Source organism: Neodiprion pinetum, chromosome 7, assembly GCF_021155775.2.
Source record: "Neodiprion pinetum isolate iyNeoPine1 chromosome 7, iyNeoPine1.2, whole genome shotgun sequence".
Lineage (NCBI taxonomy): Eukaryota > Metazoa > Arthropoda > Insecta > Hymenoptera > Diprionidae > Neodiprion > Neodiprion pinetum.
The window spans coordinates 24101870-24123784 of record NC_060238.1 but is presented as its reverse complement, the minus strand read 5'-3'; the positions used below and the strand labels follow the sequence as shown (position 1 = coordinate 24123784).

The following is a 21915-nucleotide window of genomic DNA, read 5'->3' as shown; positions in this document are numbered from 1 at the left end:
CGTCATTTATTACTTATTCGTTCGATTATCTTTCGCGTGCCAGGTTGGCGTCGTCTAATATTCGTTCTATTTAAGCCCAATAATAACATCCAGCAATAATTTTCTACGACAGTTTGATCCTCGCAGTGATAATGATCTTTGAAATAGCTAGTGCATAGTTCATTCGTTCGTAATTCATCGATAAAATTTGAAATATGTAGGGCAAGCGCGACGTCGAGTCAACAGTTGGTCGAAACCAGAAGCGTTCGCATTTCTTCCACCATTTCATTGGCGAGAGGCAGAAAAGTCGTTTTTATGTACATTTATCCGATATTTACTGCGTAGCTTCGATTGAGTGTCGTAATATTATTACTAGCTGGTTGTTATTTGTGCGTTCGGGTCGTCGTTTGTTTATCAAACGTAGCGAGAAGATGCGGCGGCCATTTTGTACGCCGCATAAACTCTTCGAATCTGGACAAGTTCAGACGCGCGCGTCGCGGTTTCGTGTTTTTTAATTTCGTAGTGAGTGATAGTGGCTTCATTATCGTGATTCTGCGACTGTTTATTCGCGAAAAACTGATTTGGTAAGTCGAGTGAATATAATTATAACTAGATCATTCGATGCGGACGGTAATTGAACAAGTGATGTTGCATTCGGTGGCTTTTCCGTATTTTTTCATTCGAATACGAAAAAAATCTACATCGCTGCTGCTTACGTTGTGCGACAATCTCGTTTTTGAATCCAAGCTGGAATTGGTAATTACGTTTTTCCAACAAATTAATTGACCCAACGTCAAATTGATTCGATTGTTTTAGACAGATAAAATTTAATTTAAATGCCTTCCTTCAAGCATACACTGCTTTGCAATGCTCGTTTGAATTTTCTTTAAAAGCAAATTCCAACTTTTTGGAAGTGTGGTTAATCAAATTTTTAATAATTTTACAGTAAAAATAGAACGGAACGACGGTATACCGAAGGATTTATGGGACTTGAAGTGAACCGTGTGCTGTATGCAGTAGGAAGTGCATGGAAGTGAAATGGGCTGACATCGTGCAGGCGATCGGTTATTGGTAAGTTTCTCTAATGCAATTTATTGGTCATTCCATTCTGTGCCACGGCCAATGTTACAAACCGTTTAATTGCGCGATTTGCGCCATGATTTCAATGGTTAATCTGGCGATATATTGAATCCTCCATTGAATTTAATCCCTCCCACAAGACCGATAAAATTTTATCTCGAAATATAACTGCATTGTTGCGCGGAAAGTTGGTACCATATAATTCTGGGTTAAAATCAGGAGCCTCATAATTTTTTCCCCTGCCAATGCACGCAAAATCCCAATAGTTAAGTAAATATTAATAAATTATGAAATTCTGTACTTATAAATAATGACTTGAACTTGGGCAAAAAAAAAAAATTTGATTAAAAAAGAAAAAAAAAGGAAAAAAATTATAGAACGAAAAAGAATCCGGAAAGCGAATGGAAGAAATTAAGTAATATTATTTGAAAGACTAGAGGTAGTGAAATAAATAATTCCTGACAATTTTATAGTTTTATAAAATTTTATATTACTAGACATATTTATATACAACAGATTAAATACTGTTATGTTTCATAAACTGTGTTGACATCACAGCTGTAACGTACGTACAAAATACATCGCAGTAAATTATCATAATATAATACAATACTACCAGTAACTTCTTATATCGATTATAAAACAGTGATAAAAACCTATAAGGATTATTATGCTAATTGAATTTTCTATAACATAATTGGTAGTAGCATGCCAGTTCTCGATAAGTCAAGAACTTGTTTTTGGTGGGTTTTGGTCAGGTTTTTTAGAAGAAAAAATCCCAAATTTAAAAGTCAAATAAGCCGCTCCGCTTTTCATTATGCCGATTACTCTCAAATGTTCATATCAAACATTTGTAACTCGACAAATACTTATAATTTATGCATCGTCTTGACCTTGTAATTGACCGACAATTTTACGCACCCAACCTGCTCGGCTCTGGCCTGCCGAAACATCATCCCCCTCAATTTGTTTCTCCTGGCTGTTAATAGTTTCATCCAACTCAACGTTACTACGGTTCAGCGTTCCAGTAGTTTTCCTCAAAGACTTTTGAACAGTGTTTTCCAGTTCGCTCTGGAAGACACTCTTCACTTTTAGGTAATTAGGTTTTCGAGCAACTGCGGGCTTAACTTTTCCCTCTGATTTTTCAACTTTCGCAAATACTTTTGGGGGTGTTGATATTTCCGGTTTACGTTTCACCGGAATTGGCGGAGCGATTTTTGGCACAGCTGGAGGAATCTTTTTATAAATAATAGCCGAAGTAGGTTGTGCAGTCTTGGCCGATATCGCCTCGTCCATATCACTAAATATTGCACTGTCCCTGAACACTTCTTCCGTTTCGGGGTTTACGTAATTTTCTATCGTCTCGAAAGACTTTTCGTAAAAACTATCCGCCTCATTTTCTCTATGCTCTAAAATAAACTTGTCACCATTTTTATCCTCCGATAATTCCATCTTGAATTCCAAGCCATCACCAACACTCGCGGTACGCTTCATAATACTATCTCCAAAAAGTAAAGTAGGATCTGCGTAGTCGGATTGTGCTATGCGAGCACCAAGTCCGGAGCTTCCCTGTTTGTAATAAACGGAAGGAACTTTCAACGCAGATTTCGACGAAGATCCGTTGTTCCCTCCAGCGACGCATCCGCTCATCATTTCATCAACGTCCGACGAACTTTCCCTCGAAGATTTAGATTTACTCTTCTTTTTCACCTTGTTACTGCCGATCGTTCCAAATTGTCTGACTCTCTCAGCCTCGTCGCTGCATCCAAGAGTCTCAATGCTCTCCGTTGACCTAAGTCCATGCAGTATACTTCCCTTCTTTGAGAATACGTTTTTCAACAACGTTCCGGTGCTTAAACTCGCCCTGTAAATCTTGTGGTCAGGATGAACGTTTGCGCTGGCGGATGTTGACGATTGAATTTCGGAATAGGCATCGGTGAAAGAGTCCTCGTCAAGGGAGTAGAAAAACGTCGACGTAGACGTCGATGTTGGGAACTTTGCAATTCTACCTTCCGGTTGACAGGACGATACGTATCTCTCCATGTCCTCGAGGTTGATTTCAGCTGGTTTATCTGACGCTATTGTAAACGGTCGTTCGCTCATCGGTTTTCCATCCCTCTGCAAGAATCTCGACTTCGTTACTTGCGGGTAGGAAGGATTGTCGTGAGGATTTATCTGGAAACTTCTAGGCAGCGAACCAGACTTTTGCGTTGTCGTAGGCAGGCCTTCGCACAATTTCGTTAACCAAACAGCCGGCCTTGTCGGACTATCACCTCCGTCGATTTCCTCGTCCTGTTGCCTTACGCCTTCCCAAACTCTTTGCAAGTTATCGTAGTTGCCGAAACCTTTGGACTCGTCGTTACTTTTGGCGCCCTTGGTGGCAGCATCATCCTCTTCTTCTTCATCCGGTTTCCTAATCTCGTCTTCGCCAGGGATGGTCTCATATATAGGCTCCTTTTTCACGTCCTCTCGTTCAGTTTCCACTGTCGAATTTTCCCTGATACGAAGCGCGGTTTGTATCACTTTACTCTCGGTGACGATACTCTGTTTTTTAAATGCTTCGAATATCGCACGTTTCTCGCTTATTCGATTCGTACAATTTTTAACAGACGACGCCGACAAATCGCTTTCATGATCATTTTCTACTCTCAGATTATCGTAACGAAGCTGCAAACTTGTGTGGTGATCTTCGCGCGGCGGAGGCGACGTTGAATTCCTGGCATTGTTAGCTCTCACCAATCTTTGCTCGCGTCTAGTCAATCGCATCGATCTTGTACCCCTGTGATTGTTGTTGTTGTTATTATTATTGGCAGTATCGTTCTCCGTCTCACTGTCCGACGTATCGACGGAGAGCATGTGCTTATTGAAACGCTGCTGCTGACGCATGTTTATAATGCTACTCGTTCTCTGCTTCTCTAATAATTTTTGAAAGTCTCGATTTTGCATCAATATGTGACCAACTATCTCCTCCATTGTTTGCTGCGCTTGCTGCTCTTGGTTATCTTTATTTTTATCTTTGGTAATCGTCGTCGCAGGAGCGTTTGAAGGGAGAGGTGGCGGGGCAGAAGAATTATTGCTGTTGTTCAATAGCTGTGTAGCTTCTTCCGCGATCTCTACATCGTCCGGTAACTCGTAAGGTTCTGGGTCGACCAGCGTCTCCTCGGTGCAAGTTTCGCTGTCCTTTTCTTCTTCGTCCGACCGATTCAACGATACGTATGACTGGAAACCGGGTTCAGACTTTCTGCGCCAGCTTGCAAAACGGTCCTAAAATAAATTGAAATGTTGAAATTGGAAGTCTACATATTTATTCGCAATTAATCAACTGATGAAAACTTGTAGATACGAATTGCTTTACCTTGACTTTCAAAGAACGACCGTCGGCGGATCTGTTCAGACTTTGGTCTCGACCGTTACTCGTTATCGACTCCGTGGACTGATTTTTACTCAGGGTACTCGGCATGTCCTGAAATTTCCACGACAGAAATAAAAGATTAGCTTACAATTGTCTGTGAATTTAAGTAGATGAATTGAATGACCGTAAAAACTTGAATTATAATACCAATAAAAAATCAACGTTAAGCCCTTAAGGGTTTACTTAAGTAAAGCCATTCCAAAGATCGATTGCCATCTCAAGCATGACGAAGACGAATGATCGATGGGTGTGAAACGAAATAAAAAAGATGATATGGTAGGATTTAGCGGTATGGCAGAGCTTTTTAATGAAGAAAGAAAGAAAGAGTATTTGTGTTAAGTACCTTGACCCAAAGGTTAGAAGAGGAAAGATTGTTACATGTGTCAAGTTGAGGAAGTATCACATTGTGCCAAATTGCCGTGCTCACCTCGATGGCGGACACGTTAGGTTCGGTTTTACGTCCACTTTTTCGCAACTTGTTTCTGAAGCCAGTTTCAGGCTTGCGTCTATCTCTCTCCTGTTTTCTTTTCTCTAAATATTCAGGAGGTGCCGAATGTTGTTTTTTCGCCGATCCCTTATCCGCCGTACCTTCGTCTGATGAATTTTTAGACACACGTTTTAACAATTCTCATACTTTTGCAACGGCATAAAATTGTTACAAAGAAATGCGAGAAAATAACGGATTTGAATAATTTTTATTTACCTTCGGGTTGCGTCTGTCCAAGTTGCATCACTAGCTGTCTGGCATGCGAGGGAATGACTGCGTTATAATTTTCTAGAATCACCCTTTTTATTTGCATCGTCCATTCCCGTTTCTGTTCCAAGTTGCGAGCCTGAGAGACAACGTTGATAATGTAGAGACGGATAATGAATTATCAATTGAACAATGGAGCTAGTTATAACGACAGGAAAGATTTTTTATTTTTTTATTTTTTTACATTACTTATTAGGTTCTAACTCACCGTATACCCATGCATTCTGTAAAATATTATTTCTATGTTACCGAGTATTAAACTTTATAGTTGTGAATTTTTTTTTAGCTTTCGATTATAACAAGCTAAAAATTAATTATATCGAAACTAGTTCAAGATATGTGTTTTATAAATTATAAAGAAGTCGTTTAAATAGTTACCTGCAACGTGTATTGGAGACGAGGATTATCGAAAGGAATAACATGAAAACTGAGCGCCTCTCCGGGAATGCTTTCGATGAGCATCAAATTCGAACACTGTAACATTTTTTTAGCATGGTTTGAATTGCACGTGCGATACATTTGGTTCAATTTGTTGAAATATTCGAAATAAATTTAACGAGATAGTGAATTAATACGCTACCACAATGTGAGCTTTGTAGACCAGTAGTCCGTCTTCTTTTTTCTTTGTAAGTAAAAGCATTCTATCGAAGAGAAACGCGTGTCTAGGTGCTTTTGCTCCTCGCATTCGAAATCGTCCCTCTGCAACCAATTCTCCGCTGGTAGTCAAGTCTGGTCCTGGCCAACCGTAGAGTAACGATTGAATCTCTTGAACACGGACGGCGTGTTCGTGTTTTCTTTTCATCACGTTAATGTGCCTTGCAATACCCGTCATTGCAGCTAAGGCCCCCTCGATGGCGCTTATCGTCAACTCGTTTTCCTCAACATCGGCATCGCATTCCTTCGACAAGTTCTGGGAAAGAAAAAAAAAAGTATGCATGAATCATCATTTCATTACAACGAATTTACAAAGAGGTCGATGCGATTGTAAAAAACTCCTCGAATGTGAGAAGAATTTCTTACCTGTAACAGAAGGTGATATTTTAGTATTCTTTGAACCGGTTTCAGCAGGAATGAGCCTAAAGGTAACGCGTGACCAAGGGCTGCTTGTCTTTCTCGAAACGCGTTCGCAGTTCGTTCCTGACCCATCAGATCCGTCAGCACAGCAACCGTTCTGAAAGATGACAATACGATTATTATACTTCGGTATTAGTTTTAAAATTTCCATCGGAGATCAGATAATTGTATTTGGGTGTCTAAATTCTTTCGCTCTGCGATATTTACCTCGGATAGTTTGTACAGTATTCGGTGTAGACCTCGAACCCCGAATTGTGTTTGATGAAAGTATTGGCCACGCAAACCGGATCCAATCCGCAATTTTTTATTTCCTTGAGAAACTCACTATTTAAAACAAGAGGAAAACAAAAATAATTAAAAAGTTAGAGAAACAGACCGAATGAGGTTTAGCATAATTAGCCATTCACTCTGACGTTACATTAGCAGAGTAACATAATAACAAAGATTTCTTGTTAAAAACAACGAAAATTTGATCACCTAAATTTTGACTACGGCAGGCGAATAATTATGCTGCAACTCATGGTCGAGTACTTTGACATAGATTTGCTAATATTATAAGCGTTTTTTTTTTTTTGTACATTCGTTGCGACTCACCTATTGAATTCATAAATGTCTTCGATATTGCTGAATAAATCGCAGAGTTGAGCTTGGTCCACCAGTGACAAAGGGTCATCTCTCCAAAATATAAGATATCCCTTTAAAAATAAGTATGATATTAGAACATGACAAAAATATTAGGCACACATATGAACGTGAAAGTATGTATAAAAGGAAACCCGAGTTTCGAACGATACTCAAGTAAATTAAATAACAATTTTTAATTATCCATTGATATAATGTGGTAAGAGTACCGCTACACGATTATATACCATTGATAATAAAGCTCTAGTACACCATTTGAACCGTGGCAAGAGTTCAATTCCATTAAGATTAATTCACATGGATATGTATAAAGTATAATACCGAATGCATACGGTATACATGAGGATATGAAATTTGGCGTAACTGACAATGTGAGTCATTGTTTGAACGATGCGGAGGTTGCAACAAATTGATGATGAATTGATACCACATCCTAATCAGCTCAATGCCTGCATGCCGCATCGGTCTACACAATGAGAACCAACGAGATCCGACATTGCAGACTAGTGCAGTGCACCATATGCAAGGGGGGGGGGTATAATGTGGCAGGGTCACTCGCGGTCGTGAATCAACCGAGCACACAGTGCACGGATATATTGCCTTATATTTGCGCACACTGCAAGCCCTGAGCAATCTTGCTCACTCAGAAGTATGATTGGTTCATGTTACACGTGGTAACAAAAGGATTCGGTAGGTGCCCATAAAGTTCCGAATGATAAAGTATGACGGAAAACTCGAATGGTTCTACATTGATACTGAGTACCAAACATCGGATGGAAAAAAGGATTCGATAGGTGTCTGTAAAGTTCCGAATGATCAAGTATGATGGAAAACTCACATGGTCCTACATTGATGCTCAGTACCAAACATTAGATGGAAAAAAGGATTCGACAGGTGTCTGTAAAGTTCCGAATGATCAAGTATGATGGAAAACTCAAATGGTCCTACATTGATGCTGAGTACCAAACATCAGATGGACAAATGGATTCGATGGGTGACTATAAAGTTCCAAACCATCAAGTATAATCGAAAACTCAAATGGTCACACTTGTGCCGAGTCCCAAACATCAGTTTTGGACGAATCGTCAAAACATGGTGAGTATAAATTGACGAATGGTGAACCTCAGTCTGATGAACCTATTCCTAATTCATCGTTGTAACTCGGTATTGCGAGATAACGCTTTTTACTCAGCACGTATCGTTACGGTAACGTTACCAACTTCGACATGATCAAATACTTTCGCTGCATTTGTGAAATACTACTTCGTCGTCGGTATCACCAACCTGTATCACTTGTCGCAGATGTTCGACGTACACGGCTTCGGTATCGACAATTTCCAGAAGTACTCTTTCGACGGGGTTGCGATGCGGATCGCTGTAACGTGGTCTCGGTTGATTGTTGTAAGTGGATGGTGGCCTTTCCGCGCTATCTCGCCGCTGTAGATTGCTGTTGGTCACTCCGGTCTCTTCGCCGCGACAAATACTCTCCGATACCGTAACAACGCCGCTATCCGCAGATCCTGCAATTTGTGGGTAAAGAATTTCAGGTATTGACGGGATAAAATGTTATCGAAATTTCGATTGATCCAAGATTTCACGGAGAAACTGGTGTACTAAAAATTCACATACGGCGGTATAGTAACAGTCGTTGGATTTACCGTTGCGTACAGTACGACTATTACTCCGATTCTGTAAACCCAATTCTTACTACACACTGTAATGAGATATTCTAGATATACGGTGTAAGACTGATCCTCATACTGTTAGAATTCTTACAAGGAAGGTATCCCAGGTCGATCTCTGCGATTCGATTTCTTTCGTAATATGTTATAGTAGACTAGAAACTGAGCAACACGTATTGCTTTTTATCTGCCATTAAACACTTCAAGGGGGTGAAACCACCTTCCAAAGTAAGGCATTCAGGGATACCTTCCTTGTTTAGTATACCCATCTCTACATTATTGATTTAGATTAATCGCAAGCTCAGGTCTTTGCTTATCGTGGACTCGGACAATAGATCAATATACACGAGGAGAATGTTTCACCTCAAGTTTACCATGGTACAGTGCTTTTTGATAGCTGGCCAATGAATTGGCACGTGAAAGAAAGTGAAAGGTACTACAAAAATTTCGATACATCGTTAACCATTCGAGAACATACCGGGTCATTCTAACCCATGACTTTTTCCTCTATAACAGCAGTTGTTCAAAAATTTCTCTTTTTCCAGTTTTTTTTATAATCATATCTACGACTTATATTTATACTTTTAAACTACATCGTAACGCATCAGAAATGGGTACAGGGTCATTTTGACCCAGAGTGTTCTCAATGATCGAAAAAAATAAGCGTATCTTCTCGAACGGTTAACGTTATACACTGCGATTGAAATAATAATAATTATTATTTTTGTCATACCTTGGGAACTCGCGCAAGTATCGGCCAGTGATTCAACCGATGCTAAATAGGGGTTTACCGCCGATGCTATACCCTGGTTACTGCAACCACTCGATGATGTACTCGAAGCTATTGAGCTTCCGGACAACGGTCGGGATCCACCGTTGGTATTGTTGCCGCTTCTACATCGTCTGTTGTTGTACCTTAGCGGTGACGGACCTCCATTGTTACCAGATTGACTTGTTTTTGCGTTGCTGTTGTTGCTGTAGGAGGCAGAATTTGTCGAATTTCTTGGATAGTCGAGAAGCTGATGGGTTGTTCCGTTCGAAGCGTTGACCACGTTGTCCGATCCTCTTCTATTGTCGAGCGATTTTTCTTCATCGTTCACTTCCAATCGATCGTTGCTTACAGATTTGGTATTTTCGTCATCGTCCCCGTTGTCGGTCAACGTTATCTCCACCCTGCTGGAGTCTTTTTCCGTCGGCGACGTTGTCGTTGTCGTTTCTTTCGCGGAATCCATCGCTTCTCGATTATGACTATTATTGTTACGATGTTGATGTTGATGATGATGATGATTAAGGTTTTGCTGGTGGTTCTTGTTGTCCTCGTTCTGCAACCCACCGACCGAACACGACGACGACGACGTTGTCGACATCAGGGATCCCGAATCGGTTACGTATAATGGATTCAAAAGTGAACCTCGACGTGACGAACGTGACACCAAACTCAATCGTTTTTGCAACGCTACCGGTATGCCGCAGGTCGATTGCAATACCGCATGGTTGTTGCAGTTTGACGTCCCTCTACGCACAATCTCGTCGAACATTCCCAGCAGCTGCGGTACCAGGTCCGTTGACGTTCCTGAAACGTATTTTTTCGACTTTTAGTATTTTATCGTCGTCTTTTGGCTCTTGGTTGTTTTTATTTTCTTCAACTCTCTACTCGATAATGGTTCTCTTTAAGACGCGGACTGAAACGATAACGACCCATTCTCAGCTAATTGGTTACTTTTGTTCTTCCCCCTGAAAATTCTTATACAGTTTCGATAATTCCTGTCAAGGCTCTGATAATATTCGTGCTATCGGAATTCTTTTCTCTCCTTAATATAAGTATAAAAAAAAAAATATACGCATTTTCCTGCAGTGCACTTTTGCTGTTGGTTAATTATGCGTTAATCGATTGTTGTATAGATGGATTGTCGATCATTTAAAACCTTTTTCTTATCTTTTTTATGGTTATTGGTCTCGGTGTAATGGATCTGTCTTATTTAACACATGTTGTTTATTTGAGAAAGTTTCTTGAAGCCAGTTAAAAAAAAAAAACTATGAATTCTAGCGATTTAATTACTTTCTTAAAACGACTGACTGTAAAAATAATCCAAGGCCAAAAATAATATTTAATAACTATGACGAAATTATGTTAAATAAATTGAAAATCGTTATTCAAGTTATTTAAGGTCTGTAAGGAATTTATTGAGGTAAATAACTTTTGAAAGAATAGATTTATCATAAAATGACAAGAGACCTTTTTTGTAGAACGGTTGATTCCCTACAAAAATACGTTCTGCTCTTATACAGTCTAATGCATATAAAGTCCCACCTTCTTCTGCATTGAGAAAAATTTCATTTGTTACAGTAGGTAGAAAAATTGAGTAAAACAGGTATCGTTGAAAAAACTGTTTGATATTGCTGGAATTACGAAAAACGAGCTATCGTCGATCCTTTTTTGGTAATTGCAACGCAAAATCAGTTTCTGAGGTTTACTCAACTTTTTTAGTTAAACAAGGCTTTAACGTCAATTTATTGTTGCACGAGCATTAAATTTCCGCAACAGTTACAAGAGTTTCTGGTAAGAGCTAGAAAACTAATTTTCACTTTCTACCTAGAAGTATATTTTTCGATTGTGGTAAAAAATGAATATAGTTAAGGACCGAGCGGTAACCGGAAATAAAAATTTCTCTCAGTGTGCAATTAATATATATATATATATATATATACCTATATAAAATACTACCGCTGCTGCTGCTATTGCTGCTTCTGCAGTACTGAACGAATTAGTTGCTGCGCTTATACTGCACTTGGCTAGTATAAATTCGCTAAAAATAGGCCATGCACGGGTATACGAACACATAATTCGACTTTCTTACCCGTGCACAACAGCAGCAGCAACGGCAGCTGGTCAACGGTGGCGTAAATATACTGATTTCACGTGCGTATGGATAAAAATATAATTCACGGTATAATGTATAATATGTGTTATAGCTCTCACGGGGAAAAGATCGTATATCAATATTTATTAGTTTGACTAATAAATAATAAAAAAAAAAAAAAAAAAAAAACAATAACTTGCTGAAAATTCTATTATATACTACATTGGGCGCAGATTCGTAATTTTTTCGATATCTTTCCTTCACGCACATGCTTGTGAAATTATTTCACAAAGTCACGATGCAAATTTGTAGAATTATTGAGTCAATGCGATATGATGTAGGATAATTTTTCTTTTTTTCCGTTTTGCGTGTTTTTATCTGTACATTCTATCTGGACATTAGTCATGCATGGATCTGCGATATCTGTGAAGGAAAATGATATGAATATGTATACATGGGGAATTCCGTGCGAACACGTTGCATGAGCCGATATTTTTTTTACTTTTTTGTTTAGCACTTTTAAGGTTTTCGTACAACTAAAACGTTGTTTGAATAGTCTAAGAAATTCCGAAAATATTGGCAAAACTTCTCTTTTTAATTCAGAATGTTTCTAGAACAGTTTCGTTGCGTAGTTGATGAAAAAAATAGACAAAAATCGCTCCACAATGGAACCGGTCTAGAAATGTTTTAAGCGAAGAATAGAAGTTTTGAGAATTTTTCAGGATTTTTTAGATTGTTCTAACAATGTTTTAGTCAAACAAAAAAATTGAAAGTTCTAAAAAAATAAAAAAAACAATTTGGTCCGGTTTTGGAATGTTTGATATCAAAAATTTACAGTTTCTGAGAATTTTTTGAGAATTTTGAAATACATTTTTTCAAAGTCACTTTAAATACTTATAAATAATTAAGCAGTTGAATGAAAAATCTGAAAAAATTGAGGGTACTGTTTCAGAGCTGGAACGATTGCAGCAACATTTATTAAACAAAATCATAAACGATGACGGTCACACGTTGGACGGGTTCGCATGGAATTCCCCATGCATAGTATATTCCAAGTAATGACACGGAAATAATTTTTGCGGCGGCGGTTGGTGCGTTATTATCACATAATTAAACAATGATAATCATTAATTTATAATTATTATTGTTATTGTTGTTAAATGCTGTGCGATAAATAGAAAAAAGTTAAAACTTATGAGAGTACATGCTATATTATATATGTGATTTTTGTTTTTCGGAAAAGGATGGGTCGTCACTTGCACGGCGTTTTCGATTATTTTCTCACGCGTGCGAGTTAACGATGAGTGAGAGTTTGAATGATAGTCGAAGCTCGTGTATGTTGTATAGGTATATCGGTACGCATGTTTCTGCACAGAGGCATTTAAACAACAAACTAATGCCTGCTTGGATAAATATATCGTAGTAGAATGAAACTGATGTGGTTAAATCGTCATAATATTATGATAACGCCGCAGGGTCAACAGCTCTGAATTCACTCTTCGATTGAAATTCTTTCACATACCGTTACATCGATTGTCGTTCAAAGTACAAAATCATTATACTTTCTCGAAATTGTTAAGTCGAAAGGAAATATTTCTCGCGGAGATTAGTAGCAATATTAGATATATGTATATATGTATATTATGTCAGATTTTGAAAGAATATTGAGTAATTAATTTTCGATCGTTATCCCTTACATGCATAGAGAAAGGAATGAAAGGAATTCCACTCTTAAACACAATCGAATATTGTAATTTGTATCGACTGTTGATTAAGCAAGTGAAATCGTTTATAATGTAATCATATCTAGCGGGTTATGTGAAAATGAAATATTAATTTGCATAGTTTTTACATGATTTTAATAAAAGTAGTGCATATTATCGATAACTGAAGTGAAAACGCCCGAACGATAACGAACGAAAACTATAATTAAATAGAAAATAAAAAGAAATACAAGAAATAACCAAAAAAAAAAAAAAATTACAATCATTTAACGAATGACGTTGAGAAGGAAATGTCTTTCTCGAAATTGAAAATAAAAATTTCCACGATCAAACCACTTGTTATACGACGATGCCGGTGATGACGACGACGAGGATGATGAGACGGTAAAATTTTTCGACAAGTATCAAACTGCATTATATATACAACATGTGCTGAGCTTTATATCGCATACATTATACGTATACCGGGTGCGCCCACGCATCACATGCTTCATATGCCTAGCTACACAGAGGGGAAGGAATTCTTTACCCAAAGAAATAGATTTCGTTCGAGTCCATTCGCTTCAATATCTAGTATCCCTTGTTTATTCCAAATACGATGAGTTCGATCGAACAACTTCGATCTAGTAGGTTTGTCAAAATGATTTGGTCACGCGAGTTCCTTGATTCGAGAAAAGCATTTCTCGTCGCGATCGAGCGAACCTTTTCGCGTGTTACCGAAATCGAGGAAACCGAACGTCATTTTATTTCATTTTATTTACGTGTCGTTCCTAAAACAGACGGAAACGATCCGGTACTTGAAATAAAATAAGTACATTAATACAGCCAAACGACCCGTTTCTCAAAAATTCAACTCTCGACTCAAAAAAATATGAATTAAAACCAGCTCAATTTCTTTCGATACAACAATTACATATTTTTAAGTCAAAACGATTTAGGTGCGTTCAATCAAATTTTCAGTCATTTTAGTAAAACGTTTTCTTGACACACAACTCGCGCCGTGTTATCTCGAAGTAAATTTATAGTCGGCACGGATAATTCAAAGGCTTGATTCAATTTGATACTTTGTATGGCACGAGTATTTCTTCCGACACAAGTACTTTGTTGAATTAACCAAGTTTTTTTTGTCCACCGCATTTGACTACAGCATTTATCGTCAGTTGAATCGAACTAATATCACTCGACTCAAATGATCCTTTCTCTCCGTATGTAAGATAGCTGTAAGAAAAACCTTCCGCAAGTTTCGATACGCCGTATATTATATATATATATATATATACATATATACGTATCTATTTATAATTTTTATTATCGCCTCGTTCGAAACCGTAATAATAATACCATAGGCGTGAACGATGATGCAGCAACGAACGGTATATTTAAAGCGCTGTGCATACATATACATATATATATATACACATGCGGAGGAGAAAGAAGACGAGGAAGGTAACTGCATACATGGCATTGCAGCAGCAGCCGTTGCTCTTCGTGCGTGCGTACAGCTTATATCCGTAATAAAAGAGGAAAAAGAAAAAAGAAGGGAAAAGAAAGGGAGAAAAAAGACCTCTCTCTCTGTTTCTAAACTGAAAGATCGTTGCCTTCTCTTCGAGAAACCGACGCCGTGCAGCCGGAGATATTACTACGATACAAATACCAGTTGTAACAACAATCTTTGCGGCTTTTTCGGGTTCGTTGATGCTCTTTGGCTATGTTAGTAATAGTGCCGCTGGTGCTGATGTTGCAGCTTGAAATTCTTGTTACTTGCCGGCTATTGTTGTATCTCTGCACGTTATTTTTATCGTTACGATGGATTGTTTCTTTTTTTCCTTGAACCGTTAGCTATAGATTTTCGATACTTCATATTTTGCGGGTTTTTTTTTTTTTGTAATTATTGTTTTACTCATTACAGTGCAAACGCGTTGTGGAAATCTGTTGTTCGATTGTTGTTACAGTCATCCATTCGAGTTGAGGGAACGAATTGAATGGATTTTTCTCTTTTTCTCTCTCCCTCTCTCTCTCTCTCTCTCTCTCTGCAGTGGTGATTCATTTTGGAGTTCGCGATGAATTAGCGGAATGTACGAGTGAACGATGAGTTTATTTTGGTACGACAAAGTATGAATGATAAGGGAGACGAGAATCATATAACGACGAATCATCTGAATATAAATACGAATTCAGGTGAGTAAACGATCGTCAATCGAAACGAGATCCAATCTGTCAAATTGATGACTTATGGCGAGTATAAAAGGAGTCGCAGTCCTTGACGGAGGCGTTAAACTTGCGGCGACGAAGGATGATCTCGGTCGACGAGAGGAGGCTGAATCGACGCGGAGATGAAGAATTCGGGAAAATGACGAACGAAACGTTGACTCGGGCTTTTTCTTTCCCGAGCAATCGTTGACCGACTTCTTCGTCGAGGACTCGCGTCTCCGGGAGTCTGAGAGAGAGAGAGAGACAGAGAGAGAGAGAGAGAGAGACGGAGTCGGAAGCCGTTCCTCGGGATCCTGACCCTTTCTCGGAGTCCTTGCCTCTCCCGTCGGGATCCCGGAACTTCCGGCATCTCGATCGTCTCCCAGCGCGTCGTCGAGAGGATCAAAGAGGGAAATTTCACGCCCGAGATCTAGGATTCGTCGTCGATCGCGGGAAAACCTCCGAAGCTTTTCTAACGTGCGGACAACAATTTCGCAAGCCCGTCGACGTCCCTCGTTAATCTTCTCGTACCGACGCAAACTCTTCGTCGTCCACTTTACTCCGTTATTCACCGGGGTTCGCCCTTTTTTGTTACAGCGATCCTAGCAGCTCCACGATTTCCCGTCGCTTAGTCGCTGTTTCCACTGTTCTACGATATTGAATATCTGCATAGAATACCAAAAACTTGGCAAAAATATTTTACAGTCTCAACAGTCGATGATACTAAAATGATTATTCAATTCTTCGGCGTTCGTGCGAGTTGGTTGGGTTTTTTTTTCTTTCATTCTTTTTTTTTTTTTTTTGTTTTTGAAAATTTACTCAAATTATTACCTATATGATCGGGATATAATATAAATACGTATGTATATACGTGAGTATAATAATAACTGTTGATTGATAATAACTACGGATGTAGGGTCAGGTTGTCAAACTTAAGGCGACCTCGGTTTTTATTTATACCCATTAATATGACATAAACGGTGAGCTGCAATGCAATGGCAATGCGAAGAGTCTGATTATATCGTTAAAAATTTGATCACATAAATAAATCGTGTTACGTGTAGTGTGGCGCTTCGAGTTTTACGAGAGCTTTTTTTCCCCATACACACATATATATAATAATAATTCATCGTTTGAAAAAAAACTTTGCATATTTTTATTTACTGAACAACGTCGTGTATATGTTCACACACACATATATATATATAATATGTATGTAATTATCATTTATCACAACGCGTGTAAAGAAGAAGAAAAGATGAAGGAAAAGCCGTAGTAATAATTTAAAAGAAAAAAAAGCAGCTCAGGGACAAACCTATAGGTTAATCCACTCAACTTTGTACAAGTGCGTAATTTAACAATCGTTATCATTTTATACTCGGCAAGTATTCAATAATTTATTGTCGAGTACCAAAGGCGCCGTTCGCTTGTCGCATAAATGTAAGCACGGCGATGATTTTGTACTTATAACGTGACACGGATATCAAAAATGCTGTGTGAGTCAGTCACACGGCGCTCTGCGCAGCTCCATTATTGTATTTACATATGTTACATACATATATGTATACGTACATATGTTGTTACAACTTAAATATCGTATACGATAATCAAAGCCGATGAAATCCCGATCGAACGTCTCTCCTTACATTCATCGAGAGTTTCGTAAATCTATTCATCAATTTGTTTACACAATGGTTAAAATATTACTACGTATAGAGTGTTAAAAATTTTAATACAGACGATACGATTTATATTACGTACTGACCGGAATCGCGTGTGAAGTTTGCTTCTTAATTTTCTTTCTCCATTCTTTTTTTCAAATTCATTTATTCTAGGAGTAAAAGAAAAATAAAGAACAAATAAATAAACAAATGAAGAGTCGTGCAGTTCAGAACTGTGTAACGTAATAAAGCTAGAGGGTTATGGAACGACGAGGTTATGGAAATGTTACGACAAATTCTAATCTCTGCAGTGTGATTAGAGTATTATAAAGATATTATACGTATACCGCTGCTTCGGGCAGAAAACCTATTACGCCGTGAGATCTCTAATTATTGCGCAATCGTGCAGCAGCAGCAGCAGCAGCAGCAGCAGCAAGGCAAACACCATTCGCGACTTTCGATTCTATAATTGGTAAGAATTTTTTTTTCATGTTTTTTTTTTCTTTTTTTTCTTTTTCGTCCGCTTATTTTATTTCATACCGCATATTCTGTACGCAAATCATCAAACTTTGACGATGACGATGATATTATGCAGTTTTGTAACTGAGTTACATATAAATAACTAAACTCAACGGCCGCGGTGTAATATTTATATAATAATTCAGAGTGGTTGAAAATAATAATAATAATAATAATAATAATAATAATAATAATAATAATGAGAGTATGGTTGTGGTTTCTTTTTTTTCTTTTTTTTTCGAATCTAACGGGTGACGTTATTTTAATTTTAATTTCCCTCATTCATTTGCCAAAAGGGTGAATTTTTTCAAGATTTTTAAGCATAGCGTTTTCGTAATTGGTCTTACGATTTTGTAGAAAATTTCACGATTGGCTGAAGAAAACTTAAGAAATTCCCGAGACCCTTTTCGGTTCGTAAGAACATCATACTAAAAATTGATAAAAATCGAAGGGGGTGATGTACATACATGGACTGTTAATCTGACATGGAATGCCCCATATATAAATACATATTATCATTGTATGTTGTTGATGAATTCAATTCGGCATGATGTATATATATATACACACATATATATGATATAGGTATAACGTATCATTGGCCATAACGCCCGAGCTTCCCTAATATAGAACGTTTTATTAATATTTTTAACGCTCGCTACGATTTATTATAATTACTGCTTCTGCTTTACCGATGGTTGGTAAAGCGGCGTGCAGATCCGTACGAAACTTTTTGCTTTGCCTTTTATTTTACTCAGCTATAGCAGTTTGCTTCTACTTTTTTTCTTTCTTATGATCGGTAAATTTCAACGGCATATTACTCATCGTAATGCAGAAAAGGCTTCTCGTATAAATTAAATCCATTAATATTACATGTGTAAGGTTTAGATCACGTATCATCAAAATGGCGTCCTCACAGCTCAACGATGATGATTACGATGATGATAATGGCAATGATGACGATGACGATATACGAATGAAATGTCGATTGATGATAAATTATACCGTTGCTTTGTTTGTACTTTGTACATTGTTACAGATACGTATACGTATACAGTAGCGGCTCTTTGTACGGTTTGATAAGTTAGATTAGATAATGATAAAAAAAAAAAAAAAAAATAAATAAAGCGAAGATAGATACATATACGGATGACAGGAAGAGAGAGAGAGAGAGAGAGAGAGAGAGAGAGAGAGAGAGAGAGAGAGAGAGAGAGAGAGAGAGAGATAGAGGAGAGGGAAAAGAGGATAATTTCGCAACAACGATGTCGTGACTGATGAATAATTTCCCCGCCATTGTATATGAATAAAAATTAATTATTCGTACACTTTTGGTTAAATTGTAATTCGACTTTGTTTTTTGTTTTTTTATTTTTTCTCGTCTCAACGTCAGACTCACCTGCCTGCGTAGGTATGTGTATTACATGCATGCACTACACATTGCGATTCGTCAATGAAATATATCACGCGTTAAATCCATCGGGTCACTGTGCGGTGTGATTTTCTCTTCTCACCTTTTTCACCTTACGAACACTTCGTTAATTAGACCAACAAGCCGCGTACACGAGTTGTCCCGTTTGTTGTGTCTTCGCGCAGACACTTCGCTTCAACGCGCTTGCGACACGAATGGAGAGATGGAGGAAGTTTTTAAAAAATGTCGCTATATTTTTTTTTTTTTTTTTTTATCCCCGTTCCCCACTTTTTTTTCATTCAACCGCAAACACGTTGCGCAATGTCGATGATGACAATGACGGTCGTTGTTACTGTTATCGGTATTGTTGTCGTTATTATTATTATTGTTTTTATATCCACAGGAATTTAAAGTTTTTCCTCCTAACTGCAACGACGTAATTTAGTATTAAACAAACACGTTATGCGGTATTCGACGTTCAGAACTTTGAACCAGACATGTGTCAAATATACATTGTCTGTGTGTACATAACAATATTGACTGCGATCAGTTTTAGAAACTGTTTTTAACTACGGTTGGTACGTATAATTATATTACATGTGTATTCTTTTTTTACGAATTTATGGGTAACAAAAATCGTTATCGCGCGGTGTGCGTTACGTCGGTGATTGACTCCGTTGTAGATATTACTATTATTGGTGTTATTGTTATTATTATTTGTATACAGAAGACTCGCATGTGTTGTTGTTACATATCACCATGTACTATGTGAATTTAATGGACATACGTATGCGGGGATCGTTTAAAGACTTGATTTCCTTTTCGCGATATCGAACCCCGCGAGTATTATATTTTCAATCACCGCACTGCACCGATTTATTTCAAAGTATGATAAATTGTTGTAACGTTGTAATATTTTATTACACGTATATCGCGTATGCCATTTGTAAGATTACTACCAAGTTACACCGCGCACCGTGCACTGCACTGTGAGACTGACTCAATCCGAGTCTCTCCCTTTCTCTCTCTTTCTCTCCTTGTGGCTGGTCGACTGGCTGCCTGCCTGCCTGCCTGACTGCCTGGCTCGCTGCTAATACCTTACTCTACCCCTCGTTCTCCTCGGAATCTCAGAGAATCTGCAGGTAGCCCGAGTAGCGGGAGCCGGAGCCGGAGAGAGAGAGAGAGAGAGAGAAAGTTTTGAAGGTATCGGTAGTGTCTGTAGGTATTATGTACCGTGAGCAAGGGGAAAGACGAGGAGAGGAGAGGAGAGGAGAGGAGAGGAGGGAAGCGAGCACGACGTTGCAACAGGTAGATAGATACCTAGCGGTGACGTATAAGGTAGACGTTACCTCCGGCTATCTGTTATATTATACCTTCTTACAGATCGTTGTAAATTTGGAATCATCGATCATTTATGTACGGCATGACTATACATTTATCGGAACATAAGTGCGTACACGTATAGGGGTTGACGTTGTACGATGTGATTGCAGTGTTGTGTAGTGTTGTGCAGCGTTGTATACTACGTGAGATATAACGTAATATGAAACTGTAGATGAGCCAGCGTTTCTTTATTTCTTTTTTGGAAGGTAGAGACGACGAGTCTGTAATTTGAGAATTTTTAATTACAAGCATCGCTTCTTGTACTGTAGAATTTCATCGAGGTGTTTATACGATAAGCTAAGGTCATTAGTCTCTAGGACATCTGTAATAAATAAATATATTTATCCGAATGGTTTTTATTCGGGCAATATTGGAACGAGACCCAATCTGGCGATTTGAAGAGGACTTTTGCAGGCGAGCATAAACGGAGTCGCAGTCCTTGACGGAGGCGTTAAACTTGCGGCGACGAAGGATGATCTCGGTCGACGAGAGGAGGCTGAATCAATGCGGAGATGAAGAATTCGGGAAAATTACGAACGAAACGTTGACTCGGGCTTTTTCTTTCCCGAGCAATCGTTGACCGACTTCTTCGTCGAGGACTCGCGTCTCCGGGAGTCTGAGAGAGAGAGAGAGAGAGAGAGAGAGAGAGAGAGAGACGGAGTCGGAAGCCGCTCCTCGAGATCCTGACCCTTTCTCGGAGTCCTTGCCTCTCCCGTCGGGATCCCGGAACTTCCGGCATCTCGATCGTCTCCCAGCGCGTCGTCGAGAGGATCCAGAGAGGGAAATTTCACGCCCGAGATCTAGGATTCGTCGTCGATCGCGGGAAAACCTCCGAAGCTTTTCTAACGTGCGGACAACAATTTCGCAAGCCCTTCGACGTCCGTCGTTAATCTTCTCGTACCGACGCAAACTCTTCGTCGTCCACTTTACTCCGTTATTCACCGGGGTTCGCCCTTTTTTGTTACAGCGATCCTAGCAGATCCACGATTTCCCGTCGCTTAGTCGCTCTTTCCACTGTTCTACGATATTGAATATCTGCATAGAATACCAAAAACTTGGCAAAAATATTTTACAGTCTCAACAGTCGATGATACTAAAATGATTATTCAATTCTTCGGCGTTCGTGCGAGTTGGTTGGGTTTTTTTTTCTTTCATTCTTTTTTTTTTTTTTTTGTTTTTGAAAATTTACTCAAATTATTACCTATATGATCGGGATATAATATAAATACGTATGTATATACGTGAGTATAATAATAACTGTTGATTGATAATAACTACGGATGTAGGGTCAGGTTGTCAAACTTAAGGCGACCTCGGTTTTTATTTATACCCATTAATATGACATAAACGGTGAGCTGCAATGCAATGGCAATGCGAAGAGTCTGATTATATCGTTAAAAATTTGATCACATAAATAAATCGTGTTACGTGTAGTGTGGCGCTTCGAGTTTTACGAGAGCTTTTTTTCCCCATACACACATATATATAATAATAATTCATCGTTTGAAAAAAAACTTTGCATATTTTTATTTACTGAACAACGTCG

General features: G+C 38.5%; 2 protein-coding genes across 7 annotated transcripts in view; one reads left to right on the top strand and one right to left on the bottom strand.

Moving 5' to 3' along the window:
• Positions 1 to 1573: 1573 nt before the first annotated feature.
• The window catches only part of GEFmeso (Guanine nucleotide exchange factor in mesoderm), a 44801-nt gene continuing 24459 nt past the window's right edge, over positions 1574 to 21915 (bottom strand). For 2 of the 6 annotated variants that reach the window (XM_046634883.2, XM_046634884.2), the window contains exons 2-12: positions 9357 to 10196; positions 8226 to 8461; positions 6894 to 6994; positions 6507 to 6623; positions 6246 to 6396; positions 5806 to 6135; positions 5604 to 5699; positions 5175 to 5304; positions 4815 to 5065; positions 4415 to 4522; positions 1574 to 4323 (exon numbers count right to left, since the gene is read on the bottom strand). In XM_046634883.2, coding sequence (XP_046490839.1) covers positions 1936 to 4323; positions 4415 to 4522; positions 4815 to 5065; positions 5175 to 5304; positions 5604 to 5699; positions 5806 to 6135; positions 6246 to 6396; positions 6507 to 6623; positions 6894 to 6994; positions 8226 to 8461; positions 9357 to 10196 — 4748 coding nt within the window. In that variant the 3' untranslated portion in view covers positions 1574 to 1935. Of the gene's footprint in view, positions 4324 to 4414; positions 4523 to 4814; positions 5066 to 5174; positions 5305 to 5603; positions 5700 to 5805; positions 6136 to 6245; positions 6397 to 6506; positions 6624 to 6893; positions 6995 to 8225; positions 8462 to 9356; positions 10197 to 18974; positions 20045 to 21915 lie in introns of those variants that run through there. The other 4 variants (XM_046634885.2, XM_046634888.2, XM_046634886.2 and 1 more) reach the window with 4 other exon arrangements.
• LOC124223162 (lachesin) overlaps positions 11502 to 21915 on the top strand; it is a 179943-nt gene continuing 169529 nt past the window's right edge. The window contains exon 1 of the mRNA XM_046634907.2: positions 11502 to 11543. The gene's annotated coding sequence lies outside the window, so the exon portion shown is untranslated. The remainder of the gene's footprint in view (positions 11544 to 21915) is intronic.